Below are 14,756 nucleotides of genomic sequence, written 5' to 3'. Positions count from 1 at the left end.
ATACAGAAACTATTAGGTTAAAAATGAATTTTTTTAACCTAATAGAGTTTCTGTATTTTTTTTTTATCATTGTCTATTCTATATTAATACTATTTTTTTTTTTCTTTTCTCACATTTATATATAACTTTCTTTTCACTTATTTTTACATAATTTAAACTCTACCTTAATTGACCTTTCAACGTCAAAATATTTTTTAGTTGTTTTGTATTTAGGCCCCGATGAAGCTCTACAAACGTCGGCAAATGAATAGTTGTTAACTATTTTGTTTCTTTTGACCGCACCTGACCATCTTCATAATTTGATATAATGCGGTCAATTATTTATACATATACTATTTTCTGACCTTTTCTCCTGATAATTAATAGTTGTTGATTTAGACTGGGACAGATGAAATAGTCCATCGTGAACAAAATCAAATCTACCAGGTTCTTCAACATTACCGTAATTCCAGCCCACGGTTCAATTATAATTTTTCTTTTATCAACAGAAGAGGAATTTTGTTTTAACAGCCAATATGTATAATAAATTATTTTCAAATAAACTAGTGCTGATAAAAATAGTTAAGCAGTTCACATAGTACAGTGGGATATAGTGGTATAGTGGTGGTTCACTTGGCACATTAAGGAATGGGCTCTCTAAATTACAGATTTATTTTCTTAACGACATTGGCTTAGTAACAGAAATAAACATCATATAAAGTAAAAACATCATATAAATTAAAATCATAACTTTAAGTTAGTTAGTAGTCAAAGTATCTTATTTACTACAAAAAACTCTTATACACTATGATAATCAGACCAATTTGAACATACAGAATTGAGCTTTGGGGCTCCACCAAAACATCAAATTCCTCCCGTATCCAATCCTTACAATCCAAAATCCTACATAAAATCCTTGATGCTCATTATTACGTCACAAATAAATTCATCCATAAAGAACTCAAAATCTCATTCGGGGCAGATTTGCCCCGAAACAGATATACTTCCTTTCATTCCAAAATCCTTACCCACTCAAGCCCATCAGTTCTTAATCTCTCATTCTTAACAAACCCTGATAATCCTCAAAGGCACCTGAAAAGAAAATGGTAACGGGATCTTCCAATTTAAAGCTATGATTAAAGTTCCAGCATCGGATGTTTCCTTCTAAAGATTGTCATGCGTTATGAAACATTTACATCAGATTTACTTAATGTATTGGAAAAATCGATTCCGTTCTATAAGGCAGGAATATCACGATTCATCTTGATCCAACAACAAAGTTATTAAAGAGCTGAAAAATCAGCACTTAATAGATAGTATACATTTTTTTTTTTCTGGCCACCATCCGGATCATGTTCTTCTTGATTAATCTATTATACGTATATATAAATATATAATTGGTAAAAATTGCAGTATAAAAATCTAAAATTTTACCAAACACTTAAAATTTCCTCAACAATAATAATTAAAAAGTTAAATCTGTTAGTAACAATTACAAAAATAATATCTACTACAAATCTAAAAATTAAGACAGAAAATTTCACCTCAGATATAAAACGATTTACTTATGAGGAAACTAAAGTTACGTTAGTGTTTAAAATTTTAAAAGCACATCGCCTTCTTACTAAATTATAACTCCTCTTTTATTTTAATTTGTTATTTTTATTTTATTTATTATTAATTTTTACATTTGTATGAATCACATTCCTCTTTTACATTTGTTTGAATCAAGTCTGTGTGGGGGGAAGGCATGTATGATGTTTGTAACTTCATCATAATAGCATGCCATAAGCGTTGATGACCAAAGGGCTTCGTCAGGGCTGTCTGATGGGAGTAAAGGTTGTCCTTTGTACAACCATCAGATAGCCCTAGTGAAGCCCTGCCAAGTGGGGCAAAACGTTGGTTACAATAAGTAGTTTTCTATTACTATTTTGATACCTTTATTGACCGCCACCCGGACTATCTTCCTACAATCGAAAATTCATTTAATTTGAGAGAATTTTAAAGAATACTTATTGCCTCATAAGCTGTACGAACTTGATTACCATTTGAATTTTAACCAACTCAATTAAATAATTGATAATTTTAGAGAAAATAAAAAATCTGTCAAGCTCTTCTATTACAAGATTGAATATTTATTCTTCCACACTTTGCTAACGAAACAGTACTTGTCTTGTTATCAATGAAAGCTACAGCCAAAAATTAACATTTGATATAAACGATAAATTTACTTTTGTAAAATAATTGCTTAAACATATCTCAGAAATTCACATTTAATTTTTTTTTTTTTTTAATTCAGTTTTACACAAGATATTCAAAATTGTCACTAAATTCCAAAATAGACTGATGCGAAGCAACTTTCATTTTAACTAGTTCAATTGAATACAAATTTTAATATACTTTAATAATTTAAAAAGTTTAACTTACCATTCCATTGTCCATGGAATAAGGCGACTGGAATCCAGCTTTATCTGAAATAAATGAAGATCAAATAATTAAAATAAAAATTTTATAAGCAACAAATTTACTAGAATAATTGAGCGCGCGCGCGTGTGTGTGTGTGTTTGCAAAAATATGTATATAATAAAAATACAATAATTATTATTTTAAATAATGTTAAATTTTAAACAATCTCAATTGAATTGTAAATGAATTAGGTTCAGTAATTAAGTGATAACAGTGTCATAACCTGTTGAAGGTAGGTTTTATTGTTAGTGTTATTGATGCAGTTAGTAAGTAAATAGCCAATTCATAAAATTTAATTGAAACTGTTATGTTATTAATTTTAATATTTGTTTTTGTTTTAGAAGATATATAGCATGGGCAATTAGTCTGCAAATGAAAGATATTTTAGCTGAATTGTCACTATTCCACTATTGAGGTATGTTCAAAAATATTTATATTAAGTGAGGAGCTAACATGGTAATAATGTGAAAACAATTTTTAGGTTACCTCCTTGAAAATGGCCTAAGGATGGAAACGTTGGAGGTTTTAAAATAAAATGTTGAGAGTAAATTGCATCATTGAAGTTGGTACTATTATTAAAATGATAAATTTTAAACATCATAATTTAATTATACTTAGCAAAATTAATATATGTCCTATTAATGAATAATATAACCATATGTCCATAAATAACAGGTTTTTCATAATAAAAAACAACTAACGCTAGCATTTATCTATGAACAAAGTGCACGATTAATAATTTTAGATAAAACATTTATTTAAAGATTATTAAACGTAACTAAGAGATAAGAGGTAATGGCGAAACAGGAAGATAGAAAATATAATTATCTCGGCTGGTTGAAAGGAGAATAAGGGCTTTGATTGTTACAGTGCTATGAATCATGAAGGCGAAGATATGAGGGAGATTACTCCACGGCTTCCAGTATTAAATCTGCTCAGGTGGAAAATAGGCATCTCCCATCCCCCCTCACTAAGGCCTTCCCCTCCTTTCTGCTTCGGCTATAGTTCACCCCAAATACTAGAATTTTTATCCTGTCGGACAATGCCCAAAAACAACCATAAATACTTTTAAACTGAATGTAGAAAAAAATAAAATAAAACATTTTATCATATATTGTTTAAATGTGCTATATATAATAATTTGAGGACAAGAATTTTCTAAAGAAATTAAATGGAAAATGTTAATAGCAATGATATATTCAAACCACAACCATGGATATTATCAAGAAGTTGTAATATTATTTGATTTCTGGGGTTTTGAATTATAGAGACTTGGTTGGGTAATTCGGTTCAAAAATATTCTTATTATAGAGTAACATAATAATTTAAGTTTTTTTTTTATAAAATTTATATTTATTATATATGTAATAGTTTTATTAATTCAATATTTATAATACACTTTTTTTTATAGTTGTTGTTAATTTTATTTTTTAGCTCTGATTTTAATGTTGTTAGTCAATTTGTATTATTAATCTTCTTAACAGCACCTTGTTAACTTTTCAATCAAATTGTTAAGATTCATAAGATACTTCAATAAATAGACAAACATATTTTACAATCAAATATAACAATTTAATATGTAGGGTACTATATAAAGTTTTTTTTTCACATCAGTATTTCTGATAGGTTCTTACTTCACCACAATTTAACGAGGAAAGAACTTAAGTGACCAACATTATTATTCAAAAGTGATTTTTTTTTTTTTAATTTTCTTTCCTTTAAAACAATACTTCAATTTACAAAAATATCAAAGAATCTTTATCGAAAAATATCATCAAATGATTTTTAAAAGCGATATCAGACATTTTGAAATTTTATATTACTTTTCATAGTTGTTAATATAGTTTGTAACACTGATTTTAATGTTGTTGATTTATTTATATTATTAATATTAGCCACTAATTTTTAATAATTAAGATATCCACATTACAATAAAAAATTTAACAGTGTTGTATAAATTTTTGAGATAGGTTCTTTTTGTATAGGGTTATTTCATAGAAACAAATATTGTATAAATAAATAGATTGTGAACAAAGATGGGCAAAAATTAGCTATAGTTGAAACAAATAACAAAAATCGCCATGGATACGGTCCTTATTTATGAATGAACCATTGATAAATAAATATTGTATCCATGGCAATATTAGATATTAGTTTCAATTATAGCTAATTTTTGACAATATTTGATTGTAAACTAGCAACACTGATCAAACAAGAAAAACAATATTTTATTTTGGTTGTAAGAGAGTAGATAACATGAAATAAAACTATATTAAGGTATAGCTAAAAATGATTTAAAATATGTGAAAATTATATAAAAATGAACAAAGTAAATAAAATGTACAGTGACAAGTATAAATAAACAGAAATTACAAAATGTATTGAACTATTGATGAAAACAGAAATAATAACAACAAAAAAATATATAAAAGAGAAATATAAAAATACATAATATATTTATACTTTTATATTTCTCTTAAATCTATTTTTTATTTGCTAATATTACCGTTTTCGTATTGTCTAATATTTTTTGTAATTCTTGTTAATTTATACTTTTCACTATGCATCTTATTATTTTTTTAAAATTTACTTTGTTCATTTATAAATAATTTTTAGCCATACCTCAGTTTATTTTTATTTCATGTTATCTAATCTATTCCTTTGTTACATTATTTTAGTTATTAGTATTTTTTTTAGTCCTGATAAAGCACCACAAAGTGGGACGAAACGTTGGCTCACAATAAATAGTTAAATTACTATTTGAGTTATTTTGACCACACCCTGACCATCTTCCTATTATATATTATACACACAGCCAATTATCGTTCTTTCAATTTAATTTTTTTAAGGTACAATGCAACACTTCATAATTGAGATGGTTATCAAACAGCAGAAAATATTCGTGTAAGACAAATAGTAGAAATTAAGATCTCAACAAGGGTCCCCTTGAAAATGGCCTAAGGCCCGAAACGTTGGAAGTTTTATGAGATAAAAGTTCAGAGTAAAAGTGGATCATTGAAGCTTGTGTTAATAATAATATAAACTACTCTCAAACAAACAATATATTAAATCAGTAATCTATTAACAAGGATTTTAAACATAAAATTAAAAATATTTAGATTGTTCACTTTCTGCTGGCATAGACCTCTTGTCAACCAGTGGTAGCATTTTTACCAAACATACTTCACTTGATCGACTAACAATCAAATGGTGGCTATTTCTAAACGTTAATCGAATCAACGATTATCTTTGGAGCGAACCAATCTGGTCAGCCAAATGTATTTTTACGATACAGGCAGGCAGGGAACAACAAGTACTGATATAGCATGTGGCTTTCTTACAACACGACAATTTAACGGAGTAAGAAAAGTATTGGGAGATATTCGTAGTTTCAGTTACCATTAGTATTCTGGAATTAAGCTGATTTATGATGGTAAAGATAATTGTACCAGTAGTCTAAAAACAGTTGATAAAATAATAATAAATAATTACAATCAAATTAAAAAATTACATCAATCAAGTGACCAAACCAATATACATATACATTATAGATTCCTATAATTTAACAATAATTTTTAAAAATTTTCTTTATTTTAAAACAATACTTAAACCTTCAAAAATATCAAAGAACCCTTATCAAATAAGTAACTTTTAAAAGTATATAACAAACATTCACATTTTTTTTTTTTGTTTTTTTTTTCAACATCCAATAAATTTTAATAAAATTTGATTTGGTAATAGAGGGAAACCAACAAAAATATGAGATAGCCAGAACAAAACCCACTAGTCAAAAAAATTGGAAAATAACTTAGAGGCAGCATTATACATGTGATTACACAATAGATCCTCTCAGAAATAACACAAAGAGTCGTATTGTATAAGGGATGATCTTATTTTTAGAAGTAACAGTTATCCGTGCAAAATATCATTGTTCGCTGAATTTCAAATTTTTCAACTCTTTCTTTAATAATTAATTGCTTACTGAAATAAATTGTAAATTAGTATTTCAATCTGACAATAAGACCTATAAAGATACGATATGTATAACAATATTAAGATTAGTGGAAAAAAATTTTTTCTCTACTGATAAAAGATATAATTTTGGTATCACTGAATTAGTTCTGATAACATTCCTGATCTTAGAAATTAAAAAAAAAAAAAAAAAATTAGGTACTCCTGGAATGAAGGTATGTGTTTTATTCTTTTCAGGGTTTTCGACAGCCCTGTATACTATTATGGACAATAATTAATAAATTTAAATTAGAACAAACGTTAATGCTACCCTATTTCCAAAATAGTTTTCCCCAAAATAAATCTGACTTCGTTTAATGATTTGAGCAGAAAAGAAAGGAAATGATAAAAGAAAGAAGTACTTAACACAAACCGAAGGACTTCAGTAGCAATACTAACTAACAATGAAGAAAGTATCGTGGAGGAAGAAAATCACATGTAATTCAAAGCATGTTTAACAGAACTATGGTGGATTACTATTCAACAGACAGAATAATGAAAATTATGATTCTATCAGATGGTTATCAATCTTTATACTATCACTTAAAATAATCATCTAAAATTTAAATTGATGTATACAAGAACTATGTAATGAAAATGATGCATATAAAGAACATGTTGCTTTGAACACAAATCTCTTAACCTATTAGCCATATAAAACATTTTATTAAAAAAAATAGAAATTAACTTCAATATGTAGAGTATATAAGTATACCGAATAATACTATTCCAAAATATACCACTGACATTCATTTGTTACTAGTTAATAGATTTTAACATCTGCCGACTAATTCAGAAAAATTGTATTAAGTATTAGTTCTCTTGAAGAACATATAAGTTATTATTAAATATGTGTGTGATAAACACCAACTGAAGTGAATGGTTACAATTATGTACTAACCCATTCGAGACAGCATATATTTTAGGAGACCATCCCAAGATTTGCGACAATAACATTTAAAATATGAATTTTGGCCTCATTTCAATGACAGCCATAAGCTATTACTAACACAGTTTATCAGCCTATCAAATCAGGCATTTAACTGCTAAGATAAACTTCGCAGACAATGAATTTTATAAAAGCATAATTCTACTCTCGACAATGACACCAGTTGCACACAGGCAGAATATGTCCTATTTATATTACCCTTGATAAAAAATTAATTGTTAGTTTAAATGATATTCTACAGTACGCAGTGATATTTGTACCACTCTGAATTAAAACTTTCTCAATAAGACAAGAGATTAGCTTCATTAAATTTTATTTTAATGACAGCTGGTTAGCAAACTAAGTCAAAATATCCCCTAAATCTTGGTCTTATCTTTGTTTTACAGCAAAACCCGCACCATAAAATGAAAAACTAGAATTGATGGGAATATAGTAAATAGTAATATATTACAAAAATATATAAAACTATAACTTTTTGTTTTTACCTAAAACTTCAATCCCTAAATAAATAAACACCTTACAACATAGTTCCAGTTCGAACAAAAAATGGAAAAATTAATATATAGAGAAAATATAAAGGAGCCATAATATCCGAGAATAATTAAGACAACCAAATATTTGGCTATTTCGACTACCTAATGTAATGTACTGCAATTAATGATTTATATACATTACTTGTGTCGATTAAGAAGTATTGTGTCATAACTCAAATTATCAATCTGATAACAAATATGTTGTCAACTTGTTGATCAATCCCTTTAAAAAAAAATATTGAAGGATACAACCTGATTTAAACTATTTATAAATGAAGGCCTGAACAGAAATTGTGAGCATCAATGAAAAAACATGTTCTACCTAAAACATCAAAATATCCTTGCATATTGTAATTTAAAAAACTTATATGCTTCATCTTAATCATATACACCTACAATTTTGAATATAATGTTAATAGAACAAAATATAAATAAAAATATGAATGAACAAAACAGTTTCATTTAGAAACAGGGAGGAATAAAAATGGGAAATAACAAAAACATAATAAAACAAGATAATATGCAAGAAATAAACAGTTGGATGATATAATTTCCAGCCACTCAAGTATTTTTTATAGCATAATAATAACGTATAGAGGATCATAAATTGTTAAAGTCTCTTAAGTACTAGTAGAGATACAATTATACTATACTAATGAAGGGAATTTTTGAAGCATTTTTAATATCAATAAAGTAAGAATCAAATAGTAAAATAAAATTTACATTGATTACTTTTAAAAAAAAGAATCAATTAACATCAATAGAAAAAAACATCCCCGATATAAGTATATAAGATTAGAACAATAAGGTATGGTTATGATACAAATAATGACTATTGTACAGATAATAATGTAAATACAATGATAAATATAATCTCAATATCAATTTCACACCTGATAAACAGAAAATTCAAAAGAAATCTAAATCACAACCTCATCTGATTGACTATACTATTATAGTGATAATATGAAACTAACTGAGATCTTTTATATCATAACCTCATCTGATTAATCATATAATTATTGTGCTGATATAAAACTAATATAGCTTGATATGATCGTAGGCATACCATCTACCAAAAAAAAATCACTAAAAAATGACTTACATGCCTAAATCAGAACCATACTGGACCAAAACATTCTCATAACAATACATAAACATGACCCATATAACCTGACCACTGGATTAACTCAATTCTACCTATCTGCCAAGAGTTGATAAGAAACTTAGTGGTCCAAAAAGTGAAAAATCTCAATCTAATATTGCTTTAATATCCCAGTTGCTATATACATGACCAGTAGGTAGCTGGTCGACAACAAAAGTACACGACACTCGCTCGGACAGCGCAGTTGAAATCGCTACCTAACCTCAGAGTAATAATAAATATTATAACGAAACTTCTTACTCACCATTTTTTGAGTTCGTTATTTTATTGAAGCAATTTTGAAACACTTCGTAAAGATGCATTGGTTCATCATCACTTGTCGCCATTTTGGCTTACACACACACTCCAAAGCTTAGAAGCCCGATAGAAACTTAAGAGGAAATTAGTACGTTCGACAAACACAATGGCAGCGCTCGACTTTTATCCATTAGTTATTTAATAAAATATGCCATAACTTTAATTTGGGACTTTAACATTAAACTGGGGGCAAGCACTGATACAGTAAAACCCATCTAAACAAACCTTAAAGAAGAGTTACAAGAGTATTAATAAGAACATATGGCATGAAGGAATAATACCACAGTTTCGCCGACTTAGCACTAGATAGCACCAGCCTCCACTCCAGTTTGGCGGCACAACTTTCATCTCAATATAAAAAAAAATAAAGATGAAATTTGATAATCTCTTCTTTTATATTCAATTAATCATTATAAAAATTAGAATGAATGAATATTAATTATATGAAAATTGACAAACTATTGATACATTAGAAGCTTGACATTTCAATAGTAAACTTTTATAATATTTGTTCAGAGAATTAGTTTTCTATAAATTACTTAATACTGTTTTATATATAGAAATCGAGTGCTAAATTACTGGATATTTATTAAATTCTAAAATAACGTTAATTGAGCATGTATTCGCTTGTCGCCGAGCCAGAGTCGGGATTCTGCTCAATAGCAACTCTGATAGCAGTCAGCTGTTTCAGGACTCAGAAGTTCTGAGATGTTTTAACAACAAAATGGATGGAGTGTCTCTAATGAAAATTATACTAGCGAGTGGGAAATCCGTGTCTTTCTTGGCCTTAGACCTCGACGAAACGACATGCATTTCTCACGAGAAGCTTTTAAAGGGACCCATTTCAAAATCAAAGCTGAACAAAGTATCCCTTTGGATGACATCAAAGCTGGATGCTCAGCCGGCGGTGATACAGTTTTGTGTCAAAACAATGATGAATTTATGGCGTTCGATCAACTATGCCAAATTCAGGAAACTGACAACGGATATAAGACACTCAAATATTTTTTTCCCGATGTAAATCATATCACATCACGCTTGAATGATACCCCAAATTTGACTCTTTCTGTTGAAAAGAATCTTTCGTGAGTAATTAGCCATTAAGTCCTAGGATTTTCTGATAAAATACTTCTCTGTTAAATAGTTTTGTCCTTAAATATGACCTAGACAAGATCTGTTTTTGTTTTAGTACATCTTCGAAGCTTGTTATCGAATCAATTCTTGAACAAGTCAGGAGCCTTTCACCTGTGGAAAAGTTGTTGCTTTATCTAAAGTTACCCACAGGAAAAGAAGTTCCAGACCCACTGAAACAGTAAGAAATTTGAAGTTACATGCACTTAATTTAATGTATCAATTATTTTATGCTTGTGCACTCACACACTTTGTTGCAATTATGAAATCTATTCTCACTACACATTTATTATTCCACTTTTCTTCTCAGTATTATATTGAACTTGAAGAAATATAACCATTTTTAAGATATTTGATGTAGTTATTTACTATTATTGGTCCAAATTATTTGAAAATGTAATGTTAACTGTAATATCTACTGAAGTTCTCTCATAATGATAATAACTAATTAACTTGAGTTTATTTTACAACAATAAATAAGCCTCTTAATCAGAAGTTTATGTTAATTGGTTTTGACATTGTCGCCAATATTTATTTTATTGTTATTTGAATTATTGATAAATGTTGTTGGTACATTGAGTACACCACTTGCTTAGAATGTGGTCACTTTTGAGTGGAAGTTTGCTTCCTGAATTTTTAAAAACAAACTTGAGTGTTAAATTATTTATCTAACAGGGAGAAATAAATGTATAGGTTTATTTCTAAGCTTATATCTTGTATGTAATACTGTATTGTTGGCTTACAATCAAAATCTCCGAATTTACAAAGTGGGCTATTTCGTTTAATTTAGATTAATATTTTTTTTAACTTGTATTTCTCTTGGCAAAACCATCTAGTTGTAAGATAGACATAGCTAGTTTTATTAGAAGATATATAAGTTAAGAAATGTTTCTTCTAATCAAACAAAATTTGAAAATTAGGAATTTATGGAGGTTTGTGAACATAAGGTGAACTCTTAAATTCCAATTAAGTTAGATAGCATTGGTGGGCCTTATTTACTGATCAACAAAACAAAATCTCTCTTATGTTTTTGTATTTAATTTTAATCAGTTTCCTTGATTTCTTAGAACAAAACCCTCCTTTCTTTGGATGAAGGAGAAGGAATTCCAAGTTGAAATTAATATAATAGTTACACTATTGATATTAAGAATTTTAATGACCAAATCATTCTTGTGCTAATTTGAGGATAACATTAATTCTAATTTGAATAAATTAATAATTTTTTAGAAATTTAAATTTTAACTGTTTTGAAATCTCAATCATCTTAGTAATCTTTTAAATAAAACCTATATTTGTGCTTCTGTTGTGGTATTTCTGGTACTGTTTAGCTTCTACTACACATTTATTTTTAAGTTATATCAAATCAAAATTTATGATTAAGTACTGCAGGTCCATTCCCAATATTCCATGATAACAATTCCTTTTATTTTTATAACATTTACGTATAGAGTGTAATCTTTGATAAAAGTTTCTTTGACCAAGCTACATTATAACACTCACCTGGAATAGAATACATTCCTACTATATTATTTTTATATCTACTCACTTTAGCTCGGATATACGGCTGCAAGAGATGGACTCTAACAGGTACCCTAGAAAGCAGAATCGAGAAATTTGAATGGAAAGTTCTCCGTATAATTATAGGGGTAATCTGTGTTCAGAGCCTTTTCACATGAAGGAGAAGAACTAACAGTGAACTGCTTGCAGAGGCTGGTCAGTCAATATCTCATGATGTGAAGGCTAGGAGGTTAAGATAGGCGGGTTAGAACCGGTTATTTGGCAAGAGGTTATTTGGTTAGAAGCAATCCATCATGACACTTCTACACAACAATGAATGCTATTATAGTTAGCAAGAAACACATTCTAGATGGCCAAAAACCAAATGGATAGTTAAATCAACAGACGTGAAAGAGGAACTGGAAAGCAGTAGTTCAAGAAAGGCTGGTTTGGGTGGTCAAAGATCTACGAGGTCGGTACCAACCGAAAAGAAAAAAAAAATACTATAAGTGAATTTTTTAAAAGTAATTTAAGAAGACTCATTATAATTCTAATATCTATAATATACTCTCTTTAAGTAAACTACATAGCCTCTATATCCATTTCTAAATTATATGAATAGAAAATCTATGATTAAAGCATTAATAATTATAACTATGATTTAAGTGTTGTGGTGAAAATTAATTATGTAATTACAGTAAAAATTAAGTGACATAAATAAATAATGAATTAAAGGTTAAATAAATAAATATTATGTTGGGAGAGGGTCATTGAAACCATCCATATAACGATTATGGCTCATTTAACAGCTTCAATGGAAATAAACATTTTTAGTTTATTCAATTAGATATGGAAGGATAAAACAACCAAATTCATTAGGTTAACAACTACTCTGGCTCCTACATATTTATAGTTATGGACTATATACCGTGTAATATAAATTTATTAACATAAATAAAGTTTGATGTGGACCGGCCATGTAACTTGTATGTTAGAGGAGGTCTTCAGAAAAATAGTATGTGAAGACATTTATCGCAGTGGACAAAGAGGAGGGCCATGTCTTAGGTGGACGGACAGTATAGTGGTGGATGTTAGGGAGATCTTGGAGATTAGGAATGGGATGTGTGCAGGCTGGCAAAAGTTATGAGAGGAAACCAGGGAGCAGTAATGGGTAGTCAAACCAGTAGAAGAAGTCTGTATTACTTCACTGATAAGCAGAATTATTAACAATTCATTTGCTCTAAACTTAACAGATATGTGAGTTATTTAAGTTTACTAACTAAAACTTATTGTGATTCTGCAACTTAGAGAAATTTTAATTCATAAAAGCATATTTGAGGGAAGTCCTGTTTTGACATCGTAACTTATAAGGCCTATAGTAGCCAGAACGAAATAAAGTGGGTTTAAGAAATTGCAGCTTTGTCAACTCGCCTTACAACCTAATTAACTAACAAAAAATATGGAGTTATTTCCCTGTTGTTTTACAGTTTGTCATACTGCAATAAAGATTTATTGAAGAATTTATTTTAATGCCTACACTATTCTCAAATAAAACTCACTAATAATGAAATTCATATTATCAATATTAAAATATTAATTTTTCCTTGTAATGGATTGGTAATAACTATATAGTGAGATGAGAACTCTCTCAGCTACAAGGGTAGGTCTATATTGCCAACCGTTCCAGTCGTCACTACGTTGGGACTAAGTATAGCAACATTCCAACCCAACTTATTTTGTGCTGGCCACTGTAGATACTGATAAAAATATATTTGCATTAGAAAATGAATTTTTAAACAAATATGATTACAAAACCTTCTGAAAGAACTCATTAAAGATACATTAACAGTGATGAATGACTGTAACAGTCATGGCTTATAAAATAAGGCCTTATAAGCCACAATATTTAAGCAGGACTTCCATCAAATATGATTTTATGAATTAATTTTGTCCTTGTGAAATTTAAATAATTCACATATCTGTTAAGTTTAGGGCGAATAAATTGTTAGTAATTTTACTGATCAGCATTTTAAAAAAGCAAGACCCCCATATTACCCATGATTCCAAGTCATATGTTTGCGCCGCTGGTCTTGTTAATTTCTTATACAATCATAATTTGATTTTTTTGACAGACATTCACTTTTTATATTTCTTCATAATATGAAGTAACGTTGGCTAGCAATAGCTTTTCTCTTTTATGTTTCATTTGAAGTATCATTGCCTCCAATTATCAAGGACCATAGGTTGACAAATTCATCTGCTTATTCAGATGTATATGGGCTAAAATGAAAAGTATTACCAAGGTGTGAATATTTGAGGTTATATACTTTTTTTTTTTTTTTTTATTTAACACAAAAGTGGCAAATATTAATCCCATTTAGTGGCCTCCTAGTAGAGCTTGCTTCCCCACTGTACTTGGTTGGGGCCTACAGAAGAGAAAGATAGTCGAATGCATCCTGACTATTTCTTCAATCTTTTTTTTTGGGTGAAAGTTCATATCAGACATAGTGAGTGGGAAGAGGTAAAAACCATTTCCTGGCAAGGGGAAAAAGAGCTAAGGGAAGAGAAGAAGATTGGAGATGAGGCCTGTGACCATTTCTGTAAAATATGAACCAGCACCTGAGTAGTGTTTCTTTTTTTTTTTTTCTTTTAAAAAATCCACTAAACTTCAGGATACCTCATCATCATCATAATCAATAAAATAGGCCTTGATTATAAAAATTCATTA

General features: G+C 28.8%; 1 protein-coding gene across 1 annotated transcript in view; it reads left to right on the top strand.

Moving 5' to 3' along the window:
- The first annotated feature begins 10,069 nt into the window (after positions 1-10,069).
- Positions 10,070-14,756, top strand: part of LOC106690175 (DNA-binding protein RFX7) — a 19,362-nt gene continuing 14,675 nt past the window's right edge. Inside the window, exons 1-2 of the mRNA XM_014435514.2 lie at positions 10,070-10,485; positions 10,590-10,712. Coding sequence (XP_014291000.1) covers positions 10,208-10,485; positions 10,590-10,712 — 401 coding nt within the window. The 5' untranslated portion in view covers positions 10,070-10,207. The remainder of the gene's footprint in view (positions 10,486-10,589; positions 10,713-14,756) is intronic.

Source organism: Halyomorpha halys, unplaced genomic scaffold (assembly GCF_000696795.3).
Source record: "Halyomorpha halys isolate HHAL.00 unplaced genomic scaffold, Hhal_1.1 Scaffold1603.1, whole genome shotgun sequence".
Taxonomy (NCBI): Eukaryota; Metazoa; Arthropoda; class Insecta; order Hemiptera; family Pentatomidae; genus Halyomorpha; species Halyomorpha halys.
This window is presented reverse-complemented; position numbering and strand designations above follow the sequence as displayed.